Source organism: Hyperoodon ampullatus, assembly GCF_949752795.1.
Source record: "Hyperoodon ampullatus genome assembly, chromosome: 4".
Lineage (NCBI taxonomy): Eukaryota > Metazoa > Chordata > Mammalia > Artiodactyla > Ziphiidae > Hyperoodon > Hyperoodon ampullatus.
In genome coordinates this window covers 25,342,103-25,360,319 of record NC_136917.1, presented here as the reverse complement: position 1 = coordinate 25,360,319, position 18,217 = coordinate 25,342,103, and the positions used below count along the sequence as shown (strand labels likewise).

The 18,217-nt window shown below is 64.6% G+C and overlaps 1 protein-coding gene across 2 annotated transcripts; it reads right to left on the bottom strand.

Annotated features, from left to right (window-relative positions):
* Window positions 1-309: 309 nt before the first annotated feature.
* Window positions 310-17,397, bottom strand: STK11 (serine/threonine kinase 11; the record flags this gene model as incomplete). 2 transcript variants are annotated; one of them, XM_079703459.1, is made up of 10 exons in its annotated part: window positions 310-448; window positions 1,270-1,488; window positions 3,453-3,646; window positions 3,869-3,926; window positions 6,085-6,212; window positions 6,965-7,101; window positions 7,189-7,321; window positions 7,987-8,078; window positions 8,883-8,964; window positions 17,108-17,397. In XM_079703459.1, the coding sequence occupies 9 exons, from the start codon at window positions 17,395-17,397 to the stop codon at window positions 1,286-1,288; spliced, it is 1,317 nt and encodes a 438-aa protein (XP_079559585.1). In that variant the 3' UTR covers window positions 310-448; window positions 1,270-1,285. The 2 variants fall into 2 exon arrangements, with proteins under 2 accessions (XP_079559585.1, XP_079559586.1); XM_079703460.1 differs by lacking the exons at window positions 310-448; window positions 1,270-1,488 and adding an exon at window positions 3,162-3,342.
* Between the last annotated feature and the right edge of the window lie 820 nt (window positions 17,398-18,217).

Genomic DNA, 18,217 nt, shown 5'->3' with positions numbered 1-18,217 from the left:
ACTGGGCATGCATCTCAGTCGACAGGCCTGCTTGTCCTGCCCGTCCCGCTGCGGCTGTGGTTGGTGGGAACACATCACCAGGTGTGGGAGGCGCTAACGAGCGGCAGAGTAAAAAGAGGGGTCGGGGCGGGCGAGAACCAGTAGTCTCAACGTAAAGTGCATGGCGAGGGCTGGCATGGGGCCGCGCTGGGCCCACTCCCTCCTCCCCCGGCCGGAGGAAGGGGCTCAGCACAGGATTGCAGTCAGCAGGAGGTCGTGTCCACCGGCCACCAGGGGAGGGCGGACCCCAGTCCCTGCTGTCCCCCAACCACAGCCCTCCAGGACCCTCCGGCTTCCGGAGGGGTGGTCAGCACGAAGGGTGCAGCGGCGGCCTTCCTGGGCAGTGGGCGGCAGGCCAGCAGTCCGCGGGAAGACTGAGCAGGACCTGGCCGGGGCTCCTGGAGACAGGCTGAGACCAGAACAGAAGGTGGGTCACTTTTGGGTCAACGCAAGGCCCTGCATCCCAGGAAGCAGGCCCCCCCCGGGGCCGCCCAGAGGGTGGGGAAACTGAGGCCTGGTCATGCCTCAGTGCTGTCAGACGCCTCAGGAGGCCAGGGAGGGCTGCGCTGCCTCAAGGGGCCACCCCGGGCATCGCTGGCCACCTGGCGGGATTACGCACGGCCCTTCTGCCATGGAACCGGGCCTCCCTCCAAAGAGTTCCTACCCCACCTGGCTGGTTCTGATGCTGGCAGACAAATTCCTTGGGGGGCGTTTCAGGGGCAGCTCCCTGGGAGAGAGGACATGGCTGGACAGGGGCTGTAGCCTCAGGCCCCTACCCCACTGCTCACATCCTGAGCAGGCGATGGGGTCTCCAGTGCCTCTGGGGCCCAATCGCCCTTTGTGGACTGGGCAGTCAGGGCTGGGAGGAGGAAGCAGGGAGAGGAGATGACGGCCTCAGTCAGAGCCCAGCCCCTCCTGGCCTGCTCACCCTCCCACCCCCCCACCCCCCAGCCTCTGACGCCAGCATTGCCCTGTCACAGAAGCAGCCTGGCGGGGTGGGGGTGAGCCCCGCAGGTCTGCAAGACAGGCTGCCGGCTTAGGGGCCCTGCTCCTGCACACGCCGCCCCCCGACCCCAGTGCGTGGCCAACGCCCTGATGAAAGTGACCTCCTGAACCTCCAACCCAGACCCCGGGGGTGACAGGCACAGGCCGTGACGGTGACACCAGCCAAGCAGGGCAGTGCCCACAGCGCGCCCCCAACCCATTCCTCCGGTCCCGGCCACGTCCCACCTGCAGGCGGCCACTCTCACTGCTGCTTGCAGGCTGACAGCCGGCGGATCTTGCTGCTGGCGGAGCAGGCCTTGCGGGCGGGGTTGGAGGCGGCGCTGGCCCGGCGCTCCACCCTCGACCTGGCGCTCAGCTGGGCTGACTCGGTGCCATTCACACACACAGCTTTGGGCGGGCCCCGGCTCTGTGCGCTCCGCCCAGCCTCCTCCTCCGGGACCTGTCCTAGGAGGGAGAAGGCAAACGTGTGCTGACTGGGGGTCCCCGACCAACACGCCCCCAGTGCCCCACCTGCCCAGGCCCAGGGCACCTCCACCACCTGTCCCACCTGGTCCTGCAAATGGGGCCCTCATCCAGGGAGCAGCGGGGCTGGCCTTTGAGCCAGCCACGGTGGGGCCCAGCCTACGCTCACTTGCCTGTTCAGGTGTGAGTGGAGCCCTGCACTCAGGTGGGTGGGAACACGGTGGACACCAGGGACCTGGGGCCCGAGCCTCGGCTCTCTCACCTGTGCGATGGCCAGACCTCGCTGGGCCCCGTGGGACTCGGAGGGGCTGGGCTCGGGCCGGGTGTCTGGACTCGCCATCTCTCCCACAAGAGCCCGCCCCGGCTCTCCACGCCGGGCACAAAGGGAGAGGCTGTCACAGGTGCCTGCCATGCCCCGGCCCCGACCTTGTGGGCTGCCAGCCCTCACCGGGTCCCGGGGCCGCCCGCCCTGCTGTGTGCCCACTGAGGCATGGGGAGAGGGAAGGGTGCAGGGAGCCTGTGCTGCCCACGGTGCACCCCCCTCCCATGGATGTCGTCAGGAAACGACCCTCAGCTGCCTCAAGCCCATCTCCGCACACGGAGCCCCGTCTCCGCCAATGGCGTCCCGTGCCTGCCTCGGCCTCTGGACCTAGCCGGGAGGCACCGGCCCGTGACCGGGAAGCGTCTCAGGTCAGAACCCAGAGTGTGGGGGTGGGGGCAGTGTCGGCTGCCTGCTCTGATGGGGGAGGGGGGCTGCAGGGGCGCCGAGCACCGAAACTCTGCACAGGTCACCTGGGGCCCAGCCTCCGGCACAGTGACCATGGTCAGAGAGCGGCTGGAGGGCACAGGATCTGCCCCACATGCCCTCAAGGCACTGGGGCCACTGGCCCCGACCAACCAACACCCAGCCCAAGGCCCAGCACCAGCCCTCAGGGTGGACGGCAGGACCAGGGACAGACCAGGGACCCAGGGGAGAAGCTGAGAGCCTCTGACCGTGTCCACACGACAGGACCAGAACGGGAGGAGCCCCAACACGGCCCGCTGCCGGCCCACGGGCAGGTCAGCAAGAAGCGGCTGCCCGACCTCAGCACAGGACCGTCCATCCCCACGTCTCGTGTGGCGGACGTTCCCAGGCCAGGGATCTGGCTCGGGCCCAGAGAGCTGCTCTTGAACAAGCCCTCCCCCACCCAGGCAAAGCAGCCCCAAGCCTCTGGAACAGGCCTGAAGAGACGGTGTGTGGTGAGTGCCTCTACAGCCGGCCGACCAGCAAGGCTCATGCCCAGGCACCTGTCCTGGGGCCCCAGTGCCTCTGAGAGGCAGGACACCTTGCTTCTATCCTGTGGAAGGGATGGAGGCTCCAGGAGGCCTGACTCAGGACTGGACCGTGGCCAGGGTTCCCAGGGCGGGGGCGTCTCACCTGACCCCAGGACCCCAGGGGGAACGGCTGCAGCCAGCTGCACCAGAGGCCTGAGTGTGCCCCCAGAAGAGTGGGACACACGGACCCACCCTGGGGCTGCTCCCTGGAGGCCCCGCTGGCCACCCTGCACACGGGCTCTTTCTACAGTAAACACCTAAGCCTGGCCGGCGAGCCAGAAGGAAACAAGCATGACCCGCACACACTCAGCGCGGCAGACCTTTATACAGGAGCCTGCGGAACCAGCCCCGGGACAGCACAGCACCAAGGGGCGGCGGGTGGGGCAGAGCTACACTAGGGCCCGGGCTCTGCCCAGAGCTCCTCGACGGCCCTGGCCTCAGCTTCCTCTCCAGAAAGGTCTGAGCACTGGCTCTCCTGCGGGTCTCTCTCTCTAAGCCCTGCCTCAGACGCCTCCTCGCCACCTGAGGAAGAAGGCCACTCGTCAGCAGGGTGGCCACTGCGGGGAGGGCCACCGGACCCTCGGGACGGGGGTGGGGCCTCCCCACTTCTCCCGCGACCCCCGGGGACTCACCGGGCACCGTGAAGTCCTGAGTGTAGATGATGTCGTCCTCAATGTCGAAGAGCTCGTCATCTGCGGCGTCGGCGCAGCCGTGCAGGTCCTCCAGGTAGGGCACCACTGTCATGCCGCGCCACCGGTCCTTGCAGTCCGCGCTCGGCGGGATGGGCACCGGCTCCTCGGCCGGCGGGTGCTTCTTCCGGAACCAGCTGCGGAAGCCGGCGGGTCAGGGCAGCCGGGGGCTTGCCTGGCTCCCCACGTGGGCCCACCCCCAATTCCCGCTGAGAAGCACGCGGGGTGGGGGAGGGAGAAGGGGCCCAACGGGAGAGACTGAGCCAGCAAGACCCCCGCGGCCCTGACCTCCCCCTCCCCTGCCCCCACTCCCTCTCACCACATGGGGCCCCAAGTCGGGGAGCCCTGCGGGGACTCACCTGTGCTGCCGGATCTGCTGTATGGAAAACCGCTTGGCCGGCTCGTATTCCAGCATCCCTGCCAGGGAGACCAGCGGTGGGTGCAGGGGCCAGCACGGGCAGAGGGCCCTCCCCTGCCTGGGAGAGGTGGGGACGCCCGTGGGTGCCCGTACAGGGGAGGGGGTGGCGTGAGTGAGCGGAGCCCCCTCCCCTGCAGGCCTGGCCTCTACAGCTGGGCGCCCAGCACAGGGGCAAAGATGCTAAGCCTGTAGCTGAACGGAGGCGGATGCAGCCGGGGCTGTCTCCCTGTCTTGACACGAGGGGCTGCCTGGCAAACACTGCAAAGCGAGGGCGGGAGGACCAAGACCACAGAAGGCTGGGATGCAGGACGGACAGCCCACCCCAGTGACCCTGAACCTGTCCACACGCCCCAAGACGACAAAGCACATGGCTTGCCCCTGCTGGTGCCCGCCCGGCTCTGGCAAGCAAAGCCTGTGACTGGCCATTCTAGCCAGGACACCAAAGCCCCCCGAGGCAGCGGCAGGAGAACCGGAGGCCTCGAGGGTGACACACCGTACGTAGACACTGGTGTGAGGGCCTTTTGCCCAGCACCCGAACACTCAGAAGGGGCTGGGCTGGCCTGAGGCAGCAAAGGGCGGCACCACCACCCCCCGGGCTGCAGGGGGCCCAGGGCCCGAGGTCCCCAGGTCCCCAGCCCCCACCATGCTCAAGTGCCCACCCCCTTCCCCATGGGAGGACCGAGCGTGACGCAGAGAGGGGGATGGGGGCGGCAGGGCTCTGCACACCACCTCTTGGAGATGCCTTTGTTCTCAGGAAACGAGAGGCCATTTCAGAAGCTGGGGCTCAGAGAGCTGAGTGTCTGGGTGGTGTGGGAGAGGAGGAAAGGTCACGGTCACGGCCTCGCTGCAGGAGGGCAGGGCCAGGGCGGTGTTCCGGAGACTCACAGGGGAGGCGGCCCAACAGCCCAGCCGGGAGGAGCCTGCATGCAGAGTGCAGTGCAAAGGCCCCAAGGCAGGCCTGGGTGGAGGAAGCAAGGATGGGACACCCTGCCTGGATCTGGGGACAGTGACACGGGTGCCCTCTGACATCTCGTCGGCCCCTCTTGGGACTGTTTTGAGCGTTTATGAGAGTGAGGGTGGCAACAGATCATCATCTGTGTCACTGGAGCAGAGAAAGCTCCGTACAGAGGTAACTCTGACCCACCAGCTCCTGGCGAGGGAAGGAGAGTCTGAAACACCAGCTCACTGCCTGCAACGGCCCTCGGCCCTCAGTGGAGCTGGGGGAGGCCAGGCGGCACGTTCCAGGCACCCCCAAGGACAGGGCCCATGAGCTGCTAAGGAGCGCTCAGGTGGGGAAGGCCGGGACTAAGCCAGCCGGGCCGCCGCCTCCCGCTTGCTGGCTCCTCCCATGTTCCAAGACCCCAGGCGGGCGGTATGCCCAGCCCTCTGAGGGTCCTGGGGCAGCTGGCAATGCAGGCCTGGACTGCGGGGGGGGGGTGGTGGGCGCAGAGCACTGGGAACGCGGCTGCCGAGCTTCATTTCACCTTCACTAACAAGCCAAAGAACCGGCGAGACTCAGTCAGCAGAAAGCTCAGGGGCCACACAGGACTGTGAAGATCCTCTTGGCTGTGCATCACACGAAGGCAGGGCACTGACCCAGCGTCCAGCACAAGCCGAGGGGCAGGTCAGTTACACAGAGCCCGGGGACTGTGGGCAGGGAACCCAGGACGGTGCCGGTCGCACAGGGCGATACCCTGCATGTGCTGCGTCAACAAAACTAACTTCGAGCAAGCCCCAGGATGCTGGTGTGGCTCCCGCCCATCCACACCTGGACAGGCCCCTGCCATGCACAGACAGCGCCACCTGCTGTACAGCCCGGGAACTGCAGCAGGAAGAGGCCCCCACAGGAGACCCCCACTCAGCAGGCGGACTGGGGTCCCCGCTGCTACTTCACTGTAGGGATGGGGGATCAGAACAGGGTGGAACGAAGGCCCAGGGCAGGCAGTGGAGCCCAGAGGAGCCAGCGGCCCCGCGCAGGCGCCCCTGCACCCACTGCTCTCCACACCCAACTAGGCTCTGCACCACCCTGCCCCGCCCCGCCCCGCGTCAGGGAATTGCACAGAGAAGGGCCGGCCCACGGGAAACCCACGGGGGCCCCAGTTCCCGCCGCCAGCCCGCCCACCCCCACAGCCCAGCCTCCTGCCTCGAGGGCCTCACCTTTGAGCAGGTCTGAGAGTGGGGGGCCGCAATCCCCCGGGATGGTGTAGTCCCCCTTCCCGATGTTCTCAAACAGCTTGTAGATGTTGTCCCCCTCGAAAGGGTACAGGCCTGTCGTGATGTTGTAGCTGCGGCCCCGGGAAGGACAGACCAGTCAGGAGGGCCTGCCTCGCGCCCCAGCCTGAGGCCAGCCTGGTCCCGAGCCTTAACCACCCCCACCTGTGGGGACTTGGACTTGGTGAGGAGAATGTTCTGGAACACATGGTGGTGGCGGCTCACTAGGAAGATATGGAAAGCCACCGGATGGTACGCTCTGACACGGTGGGTCAAGGGTACACGAGTCAGCTCTCAGTAACATGAAACGGGACACCCACGACGGCGGCTGTGCGCACAGGGGGCTGCAGCGTGAACTCGCCTCGGGCAGGAGAGGCTTCCAGAGAACCCAGGCCCACTCAGTGCCGCCTGAGCTCACGGAGGAACAGGCGACCACGTGGCGGCGAATGGGTGGGGGGTACGCAGCGGTGGGCCAAGCATCGCCGGCAACTCGTGGTGTCTGAGAATTCTCAGCCCCAGGGGTCAGGACAGAAACACCCGCCCAACAGCGACTGTGGCTGGTGTGGGAAGCAGCGCAGGTGGAGACCAGCACAAGCCCGAGGTGGGCGGGGTCCAGGAGGACGGCCGGTCCCAGTGCCTGTCCCCCCACCCATGGGGACTCCTGACCCCAGCTCCGTGGCCTCCACAGACTCTGGGGGGCGGCAGCAGCTGGGGGACCTGCCAGGAGGGGCAGGTCATGGAAGCCTGAAGCCCAGAGGGGGTACCTGGGGTGGGGGGGTGATGGAGGACCCCTGGGGTGGAGGGACCCAGGCCCAGGGGCACTTACAGCGTGACCCCAGCTGACCAGATGTCCACCTTGAAGCCAGAGAAGGTGTCCAGGCCATTGGCGATCTCGGGCGGCTGGAACGCAGGGGAACCCTGGCTCGTCCGGCACGTGTCGTCCTCGGCAAACGGGTGCAGGGCCTGTAGCAGCACCAGACAGCCCTCAGGGAGCAGCCCTCGGGGGGGCCTGGACCCCACCCCGTGTCCCCACCCTGGGTCCGGTCCTACCTCGGCCACGCCCAGGTCAGAGATCTTGAGCGTGCCACCCGTGGTGAGCAGCAGGTTGCCGGGCTTGATGTCCTTGTGCACGATGCCCTGGCTGTGCAGGTACTCCAAGCCGTCCACCAGCTGGCAGAAGTACCTGCAGGGCACAGCCTCTGTGAGGCGCGGCCCCACCTGTCGGGAACCTCAGCTGCCTGGAACGGCTGCCTGCAGTGACCCAGTGGGACCAAGGATGGGAGGCCGAGGTTCAGGGGCCGTCGGCGCCGGGCGGCCCATCAGGGAACCAGAAGGCCAGTGGCCGGGCCGAGCCACTCCTGGGACCCCGCTGCAGTAGCTCCCACCATGGGCACCTGCCCCAGCTGCCCCCCCAGCCCAGGCAGCCCAGGGGCCCTGCTGCCCCCCCCGTTCCCCCTGGGGCCAGGGACCCAGGCCAACCCACTGACCCCTCACGCCACAGGCCAGCTGGTCCTACAGCAACTGGGTGTTAGGGGTTGACTGCCCAGGAGAACTAGCCAGCTGGGGCAGTACAGGCCGCTGTCAGGAGCTTCCCAAGCACAGGAGGCCCCAAAGCCTCGGTGGCGGCCATAGTGGGGCAGGGAGGTGCACAGAGAGGAGCTTGTGGGGCTGCCAGGGCGTCCACAGCAGGCGGGCTGCGGGACTGCAAACTGAGCCCCAAAGCCCTGAGTTCTGAAACATACTCGAGCTTTCATTTCACTGATGATCAGAATTAAGTTGTTCGAACGCTTGGACCCGTAAGTGACCGGGCGGGGGCGGAGGGGGCAGCAGTGGGGCCCGCACGCTCACCCGTGGGCCTGGCACACGGGGAAGCGCTTCTCGGGCACGCTGTCCAGCATCTCCTGCATGCCGCACACGCAGTACTCCATCACCATATACGTGCAGCAGCGGCAGTGCTAAGGAAAGCACGCTCAGCCAAGACCCCGCTCCAGACGGGCCATCCCCAGGGAACAGACAGATGCTAGGGGGTGAAGGCTGCGCTAGTGCAGTGAGCTGGAGACCCCAGAGGGATCACAGGTGCTGCAGGAAGCCCCCCGGTCGTTCCACAGCCCAAGGAGAAGCTCAAGCCCCAGCCCTGGCCCCCAAAGGAGCGAGGGAGGGGCGTGTAGGCCCTGCGGAGAGAAGGCCTGAGCAGGGGTGGGAGGCCAGGGAGAGACAAGGGCAGCACAGGGGTGAGGCTGCGGAGCAGGGATGGGGAGCCCGGGGCCAGGCTGAAGCCCCCCAGCCGCATCTACACCGTGGAGGGGCAGCCCTGCGACTAGGATGGAGAGGACCCCCATCACCCTGCATCCAGCGAGTCAGTGACAGGCCCCTCTGCAACACAAGCCCCTCAGCAGGCCCCCGGGCCCCTATACCCTGCTTCTCGGAGCTGCAGCCCAGGAGTAAAGGGCGAAGGCCGAGGACACTCCCAGTACACCGTTGCCGCAGTGACACACTCCCCATCCCATCCCCCATGCATCCGCCACAGGCCAGGGCCACAGCCTCCCAAACAGAAGCCAGGAAAGCACCCCGCTCCAGGGACCAGGCTGACAGCAGGGCCCCAGCCCCACAAGAGAACAGGAGGTCTAAGTGGAGAACCAGCCCGCATCCTGCAGTGCCCTCCGTGGGCACTCGCGGGAGAGGGGCCCCGGCCCCAAGGGTGGCGTCAGGGAACACGGGGCACCCCGAGCCCCAGAAGGATATATCTTCTGCTTCTCCTCGTTGTACAGCACGTCCACCAGCTGGATGACGTTTTTGTGCCGTAACCTCCTCAGCAGCTGGATTTCCCTGAAGACAGAAGACGGAGGCGTCAGCCAAGCCCCGCAGCCCGGCAGTGCCGCCGGCCCCCAGGAACCGTGCAGAGGGCAGCACCGGAGTGAGCAGCTCCGCACAGGGGCAGCTAGTCCTGGGCATGTCCCCGAGCCCAGCAACACGACTAGGCCCCGTCCCCGCATTTTAACTGAAGATGCACAGAGACCACAACGAAGGCCGCACGGGGACAGGAGAGCACGCGGGAGTTGGGGCTCCAGCCAGGTCCCCGCATCCCCCCACCCCCTCCTCCCTCTGGGACTGAAGCCCAGGCTCCCCGCTGCCGTCAGGGCAGCTCCACCAGGACTCCCTGCAGGAGCTGGGGGCGGGGGGGGGGCGGGCAGCTCTGCAGAAGGTTGAACAGTCACCAACTGACCCAGCACCTCCAATCAGTGCACGTGCCCAGGAGGACCGAGAGCACGGTGACCCGGTCACATGTGCTCATGGCGGCACCGTCCACGGGAGCCCAAGGGCGGATACAACTCCAGTGTCCCCCCCACACACGGGAACGTCACTCAGCCACGCAAAGGGGTGAAGCCCCGACACTCGCTACAACGTGGATGGACCCTGAGAACACGATGCTCAGTGAGAGAAGCCAGACACAGAAGGACCCACAGGGTGTGATTCCACTGATGGGAAACGTCCACAACAGGCCAGTCTACAGACAGAGAGTGGGTTCCTGGTTGTCAGGGACTGGGGATGGGATGGGGTAACTGCTGATGAGGACAGGACTTCCTTTTTGGGTAACGGAATGTTCTGGAACTAGACAAAGATGAGAGTTGATACGAAGATACTAAATGTCACCAAATTGCATGGTATGTGAATAATATGTCAATAAAGATTTTTTAAAGTCCTCACTGGGAAGCCCAAGCATGAAACATAAGACCAGCCGGGCAGGTGAGGGGTCCCCAACGTCATGAGACCCGAGTCGCACGCCTCCCACTGTCCACATTCCATGAAGAGGTCGCCTATTCCAGGAAGCTGTTCCTGACCACACCCCACCCTTGCACACCAGCTCGGATCCTGTGCCTTCAACACCACCCACCCTCCCCAGCGTAGGTCCTCCTCCCATGCAGATTTCCCCGGCCCGGCACTCACGCAGCCTCTGAAGGGAGGGTGCCCCGGAAACAGCATTTGTGTGTAGCGCCCACTCCCCAGACCCATAGCATAGGAGGCCACCAACTTGCTGGAGGAAACACAGCTTTGCGGCTGCTTCCCGTGAGCTCACTGCCTGCCTGCCCCCCACCCCACTCCCACCCTCACCAGAGGGTTGCGGGTCACAGCAGTAACTCTGCCCTCATTCCCCCCATCATTCCGCGCTTACCCCTAACCACCTGACCTCTGAGGTCTGGGATGCTGCACACATTTCAATCCACACCTGAGTGGGAGGGAGGGGAGGAGACTCACAGACGTTGGGGTCACCCTGGTTTATACCGCCTGACCTTTGGGATTTATCCTGGTGTACAGTGTGAGCAGGGATCACACTCAATTTTCCCCCAAATAAATGACACACAGTAGCTCCACCTCAGCACTGTGATGTCGGGGCATCCTGGGCTCTATGGGGTGTGGAGCAGGATCCCTGACCTCCACCCCTTTGATGCCAGGAGCCCCCCTCCCTCATCGTGACAACCACAGATGTCCCCAGGTATCGCCAGGTGTCCCTGGGGGCAAGACGGCCGAGGTGAGAGTCCTGCTATAAAGGATCAGGAACGTCCTGGGGTGTGGGGAGTAGACCCTGTACCGCCCCTTCTGGCCTGGGAGCCCCTCCTGACCTCTGGCAGGTGCTCCCTAAACCTTCCCACCTCGGGCCCCAGTGCTGGTCCCCCAGATCCCACTCACTCATTCAGTCCTGCAACGGACAGGCCTTACCAGGCCCCTGTGGGTCAGGCCCTGGGCAGGTGGGTGCCCTGTTCGTGGGGGCTTGGGTGCCCCTCTGATGCTCTGGGTCCACCACCACTTGTCAGGGAGCGGCCCTGTGCCCCCAGGCGTCCTTCCCGCTCTCGCCCAGATCACCCCACAGCTCTGACTCCCGGCCTTGCTTGCTGCCAGCTCTCCAGGGCCAGAGCTTGGCTCTGGTGACTCAATGACCCTCCCCCGCAGGCAAGTCCCCTCCATTTCTATCTGACAGTCGAGGGCTGGTGGCCGCCCCGGGCCGCACGGCACAGCAGCCTTTGTCGTGACAGTGGTGACCAGGCCTTTGGGGTCCCTGCCAGGACTGAGTAGAGAACTCCTCCTCGCAGGGGTCCCAGGGGCAGGGGTTCCAGGGGCAGGTGCAGAGCCGGCTCCCCTCAGAGGTCAGAGTGTTCAGCACCTGCCGTCCACCCAGCCAGCCAAGTACCCACTGAGCTACCTGGCCAGAGCCGCCATGGGGTCTGCGGCCCAGAGGGGAAGGGTGTCACATGGGGAGCAAGCTGTCACAAGCTGCAAGCTGGGGGTGCTGAGGGAGGGCCCAGAGCAGACTCTGACCCTGTGCCAGCCTCCCCGGGAAGCTGGCTCCGGGCACTCTCCCTCTCGTCTCCATCCAGAGGCGCTACAGGGGCTAACTAAACCGCACGTGTGGACACCAGGAGGCCCTTCGTACCTGGAGCCAACGCGTGGCCACCACCTGGAGCGCTTACAGCCAGGCTTCAAGCAGTGTCTGCCGACCCGAGAGTGGGAACCCGCCTGAACGCGGACACAGGCTGCCAACAACACGCGTGGCAGCTCCGGGAGGGGGGCCCGTGGCTAGTCACGGGGAGCTCACCCCAGGCCTTCCAAGGCGAGGACAAGCCCCACGGCTCTGCCTTCTGTGCCGTGAGATACCTGGGCCTGGAACCATCTTCCGGGCCGCACCTCCCCATCTGCCCACTGCCCTTGGGGCAAACTTCTGTGCCGGAGGAGGCGGATGGCAGCACCCCTCCCTCCACAATTAAACAGCTCACCCCCTACTCCGACGCCGACAGAGCCAGCCCTGAAGGGAGGTCCCCGCGCTGTGGGTGCGTCGAGCGCTCATGTGGTCAGTTAACTGTGATGGAAACCTCCTGGAGAAAAACATGTAAGTTCCATCATGGATACCAGGGAAGTGGCTACAGTGCCCAGCTCCTCCGAGAGAGGAGAACCACGCCCACAGGCGGCATGGAGATGCGAGCTCCGAGCGGGTAAGAGGGGCGTGCAGGAGGACCCCCGAGACATTCACTGCAGAGACCGGGCCAGGGAGGGGCCGCTACACCTTCTCTGAGTTCTCCGTCTCCTACAAGGCACACCACTGACCGGAAAAAAAGAAAAACAGTATTTAAAGAAAGAGGAAAAGACAGGCGCTCAGCCAGGATGCAGGAAGTAAAGTGACAGGAAGCCGAGCCTTCCGGCCCAGCCGCAGCTGCTCAGGGCGGGTGTCACAGGGACCTGCCTACAGTGCCGCCCGAGCAGAGCGGACTGCTGGGGACGGACTCGCTGACTACCCACGAGGGAGACGGAAGAGCCCCTGGAGCTCACAGAGGAATGGAAAGGAGCTGCCCCCGCGGTCGCCCATCCCAGAGCCACCAGGGGTGCACCCACCTCACTCCCTCCAGACGGGGATGGGGACAGGGATGGGGCCACAGAGAGCAGGGGAGGAGACGATGGCAGCTCTGGACAAGGGACGCTGAGGAAGACCCCCCTCACCCCTTGGCCTCTCTGCTGATGCTTCTAATCATATGGCAAGAGGCCATCGGGGATCCGGGAGGGAGACTAAAATGAGGAGAAATTTACTAAAAGTGAAGTTCAACACAAACACTCGCTCATGCAGCTTCCCAGAGCACAATTCCTAACGGGCACCAAGTGGGGACAACCCGAATGTCCACTGACGGGTGAATGGATACACCATGTCCCTCCACACCCGGGAACATCACCTGAAAAGGGGTGAAGCACTGACACTCGCTACCACGTGGATGGACCTTGAAAACACGATGCTCAGTGAGAGAAGCCAGACAGAAGGACACACGGTGTGCGATTCCACTGATGGGAAACGTCCAGAACAGGCAGATCCATAGAGACAGGGAGTGGGTTCCTGGTTGTCAGGGGCTGGGGGAGTGACTGCTGATGGGGGCGGGGTTCCTGTTGAGGGGATGGGATGTCCTGGAATTAGAGGTTATGGTTGCACACTCTGTGAAAATACTAAATGACACTGAGTTACCCACTAATAGTTGAATTTTATGTCATGTAAATTATGTCTCATTAAAGCCGTTAAAAGAACAAATCGCCATGCAGTGCAAGGTCAACATGGGATACAGGGCAGCTTTGCTGTGATTCCCAACACACTCCTGAGTGAGGAGCCAGTGTCCCCCCCGCCCCCTGCGCCCCGGCCTGGGGTGTACCCCAACGGCCCCCAAGCTCCCACTGCATCTCACAGTCACCCCCTTGACCAGGGAAGGGCCAGACAGGGAGGCCGCGAGGACGTTCAGTGCGGGGCGCCTCGGTGGACCAGTCGTGCCCTATCGCTGCCAGCCTGGCCTCACGGCAGAATCCTTCCCAATGGGGGGTGGGGGGGCAGGTGCCCCAGCAGATGCCAGGACCTGGCAGAGGCCACTCAGGACGGGAACAAAGGCCAGCAAAGTCCAGGCTCTGCTGCACGTGCTAAAATCCCAACCACTCACACCCCCAGGTTCAAGTACCTGCCAGTCACCGCTGGCCTGGCCGAGGGAGGCCCAGCCTAGAGATTGGCGTCGGCCTGCTGGGCCCCAGCCACACGGGCAGGGACGCCGATGAAGAAGGAGGCTGGCAGGGCCCTGAGCCACCCAGCGTCAGCCCCGCACGGCTCACCAAGCACCCACACCCCGCATACACTGGGTACAGACCCCAACCTGCCCGCACACAGACGGGCCGTGGGGCACACAGACTGCCCTGGCCGCTGTATGCTTCTAAACAGCTGATGAAAGTATCTTGGGACAGGTGAGAATCCCGTGAGCGGGACCCATCTATGCCACCCAACTTCCCCGGGGGGGTTGCGTCAGAGGGGCGTGTGCCCACCATCCGTATGGGCGCGAAACCCCATGGCTGCCCCCGGCCAGGGAGGCGCCAGCGCGGCTTCTGATGCCAACCGGGAAAGCAAGCAGGTACGACTTACTGTTGAAAATGATCCTTAGGGGAGTTTAATTTTTCATTAAAAAGTGCTTGAATAGGTAATGAAAACATGCTAAAGAAAGGCTCAAAGAGAGTGTGGCAGAGGCATTAGTATTAAAACGATGAGTAATTTTTGTCTTACTTCTTGGTGGTTTTCAGAACTTTCGTGTTCTACAATAAGAGCAAATTAGTCTTTGTGAGCAAGAGGGGGACAAGCACAGACCCACAGCAGCCCTCCTGGGAGGAGCCACAAGAGGGGAGGACCTCCTTTAACACAAAGTGCATTCTTTTTTTTTTTTTTTTTTGCTGTACGCGGGCCTCTCACTGCTGTGGCCTCTCCCGTTGCGGAGCACAGGCTCCGGACACACAGGCTCCGCGGCCATGGCTCGCGGGCCCAGCCGCTCCGCGGCATGTGGGATCTTCCGGGATCGGGGCACGAACCCGTGTCCCCTGCATCGGCAGGCGGACTCTCAACCACTGCGCCACCAGGGAAGCCCCAAAGTGCATTCTTTAAGGAAAAGCTTCCCATCCCAACTGGAGCTGGAGGACTCCTAAGGCTTGTCTGGAAAATTCTGGACGCTTCACTCCAAGAGAAGAGTCTGGAGTTGAGTTCATTAAGTCTCTCCAAGACAAAGGAGCCTTTTTTCCCTGCAGCCGCCTGGAGGCAAGGCTGACCCAGAAGCCTGGATCTCTGGGCCGGGGAGTGGACTCCCAGCCCTTGCTTGAGCCCAGGGCCTCACCTCCTCCGGCCTCCAACCCGGGGCGCTCTGTCAGGACTCAGAACAAGGGGACAGGGTGCCTCCGAGCAGGGCGCGCCCCCTCACAGCGCCCAAGGAAGGAGGCGCGGTGGGTTTTAACCCGCAGCCGCATACCCAGCAGGTCCTCACGCCACATGCTGCAGACGGCAGGCGGCCGCACGGGGCCAGCGCTGCGCTCCAAGGGGCCTCAGAGAGGTGAAGACCTGCGCTTCTAGGGCTAAGCTGGAGGAACCAGTCCAGGCCCTGCAGCTGTGACACCTCGTGTTGACTGCCAGGTCGGCTGTGGACCGCCAACCACTCTGCCTCCCAGGCCTCAGTTTCCCCTCCGGTTCTTCCGACGGACACTGTCTCCACAGCTCCTGGGACCGCGGCTGACTGCTCAGGAAACGAGGACTGGGAGCCAGCAGGCTGCGACCCTCCAATGGGGTGGCAGAGCGCAAGGGTACTCTTTGGGTGGTGAACAAACGTCCCCTAACTTGACCTTGGGCATGTGCATTTGCATGTGGGGAGGGCCTTTATCATGTGTACATCATGCTTTGGCAGAAGTGGGCCCTCGACACCTCCATCGTGTCTGCGGATGTGCTGGGACCCACTCAGCTCTGCTGCCCCCAGTCCACGCCCCTGGACGCGTGCACTCCCTGAAGCCCCAGGGATGGCCAGCAAGGTGGGCTTGGGTGACTCTAGCCAGACAGATCAGTTGGGGCTGGAAACCAGCCTGGCTCCTTGGGGACGGACTCTAGGAACCCCTCCTACCTCGGAGTGCTACTCCCAAGAGGTTGGGGCCTGGGGTGCCAAAGCAGCCCAGCATAAAGCACCAGCACCAGAACACCTCCACGGACCCAGGCCGACCTCAGATGGAGGGAGGGTGCATCCAGGCTGCAAGAGCACAGCACCCCGTTCCCTGGACAGATCCAGGGATGAGGCCTAAGAGGAGCCAGGAGGACGAGGACCAGCCCTGGAGAGCGGGGAGGGAGGTGCGGGGGGGTGCAGGGGGGCCCAACCCGGAGCAGCGGCCAACTGGCATCCCGAGGGCCACGTCTCCCCAACACGCTTCTGCCTTAATGAGAAAATGTGACTTAGAAGCAGGGAGTGGGGATCTGATCAGAGGCGTGGCCTCACTTGGCGCACAGGAGGGCACCCGCTGTCCCCTGGCCTGTCTCCCCAGGACACCAGTGGCCCCTGCCCCACCCCTACCCTGCAGGTAAGAGACGGGCATAGAGAACTGAACAACTGGCCCTGGGGCGCCTGGCCCCACCTTCGCCGTGGGTCCACAGCTGGGGCACTGACCACAGCCAATCAGGTCTCAGCACCCTGCTCCCCGACTTGACCACCCTAGGCATCCCAGAGTAGGCGAAAACAGCTGGGCAGCGCGCTGTCACACCGCGTGAGAGCAGGGGGGCCAGGAGGAGGGAATGAAAGTGGATCTGGGAGCAGCACTCCCAGTACTGGCCAAGGTCACCAGCCAGTCCCGCTGCCGCCTGGCCCGTGAGATAAACCCCTCGGCTTGGGCAGGGCAGGGTCCCCCCAGGCAGCAACGATAAGGAGGGGTGGCCCCTCCTGAAACCAGCAAGAGGGATGGAGGCAGGGCTCCCACCGTCCTGGCGGCAGGGGGGTGGGGGTGGGTCTGCACACAGACCCCACCATCTTTGGGATGTCAAGGGGCAGACGGGCGCCTGAAAAAATCCGTGTAAAAAGTTTGCGGGGTCACAAGTCGATCCCCTTCTCAGGAGTCACCGGGCCTGCGAGTCGCCAAAGTGTCCTGTGTCACATCCCAGGGAAGTGAGAAAGGGCGAAGTTCCCCCTTGCTGACTGATAAGCAGGTGCAAACAATTATTTTTGGCAACCGCACGGTCCCCCTCCAACAGGATAAACAAACCGCGTGTCCCCGGCCCTAGTAAGAGCCGCACGCTGAGCGGAAACCTGCCGGCGGCGGGCAGGCCCCTTTCCGAGCCCAACTGCTCGCAGCCAAACCAACGCCGGCCGCTTCCGCCGGGCACCTCAGCCCTCCGGACAGCTGGGAGGGCAGAGGGGGTGAGGGGCGCCCCCTTCCGAGGAGGGTTCCGCATCGGCCGAGACCACAGGACGCCCAACCGCAACAAGCTAGCCTGACTTCACCAAAGTACCATAGTGAGTTGCCCACGACCTTCCCCGGCTGGTCGGCTCGGGTGCTTAAGGAAAGAAAGGACGGAAGGAAGAAAGCGAGAAATGGAGGGAGAAGAAAGGGAGGAAAAGAGGAAGGAGGGGGCCGCCCAGCGGGCCGCGCCCCCACCCAGGAAGCCCGCACTTACTTCTTTACGTTGGCCTCCCCGTTGGGGATCCTCCGCAACTTCTTCTTCTTGAGAATTTTGACGGCTCTCCGGCACAGCGTCTCCGAGTCCAGCACCTCCTTCACCTTGCCGTACGACCCCTCCCCCAGCAGGTCCCCCATCAGGTACTTGCCGATGAGCTTGGCCCGCTTGCGGCGGGGCTGGTAGATGACCTCGGTGGAGTCGATGCGGTGGATGAACGTGTCCATCCCCACCGACATCAGCTCGCCCTCTGTAAACATGCCCAGCTGCTGCGGGTCCGCCACCTCCATCCTAGACCCCAGGTCTCCGACTCCCGCCGGCGGTCCCTTATCCCCTTTCTGAGCTTCGCGGTGGACGGTTCTTCCGTTTGTCACCCCCCCAAAAAAATTCCCTTCTCCAAAAATAAAAGTCAACAAAATCTCAAAAAAAGGAAAAAAAGAAAAAAAAAAAGGAAAACCCTTCTTGGAAAAGAAACGATTGTACTGAACGTGAGTTCAAGAGGCGCGCCTGGTCCAGAGCCCGGGCAACCGGGCGTGCGCAGCGTCCCAAGTTTGGGGGCCGCCCGGCCTCGCAGCTTCGAGGCGGGCCGGCGCGTCCACGGGGGCCCTCGAGAGGCCGGTGGGGCCGGGAAGTGCTAGGTCATTCTCCAGGGACTTTAGACCCTCGAACGAACACGGACGCGGCAGGATCGAGTCTTCTCCGCGCCGTCCATTACCAGCGGCCCATGGCGCGCGCCCGGGGCCCCGCACAGGCCGGCCCCGGGGCCCCCAGAGCTGGGCAGTTGAGCTTAGCCGGGGGCCGGGCGCGCCGCTCGGGGGCGTCTCCCGCCGGCCTCGCCGTCCGGTGAGCCCGAGACGCCGGCAGGTGCGTGTCCTGAGCGCGCGGGGCACCTCCGTCCGGCCCAGCCGGCTCCCGCCAGCGCCGGGGCTGCCCGGGGCCCGCCGGCCACAGGGAACAAGCCCCGTCCGAGCCGCCCACTGCCCGGGCGCCCGCACACCGGCCCGGGACCCCGAGCGGCCGCGCGGGCCCGGCGGGCGCCCCTTCCCAAACGGCAGCCCGCACTCGCTCTCCGCCCGAACGCCGTCGGCCGCGGGCCGCGGGGCGCGCGGG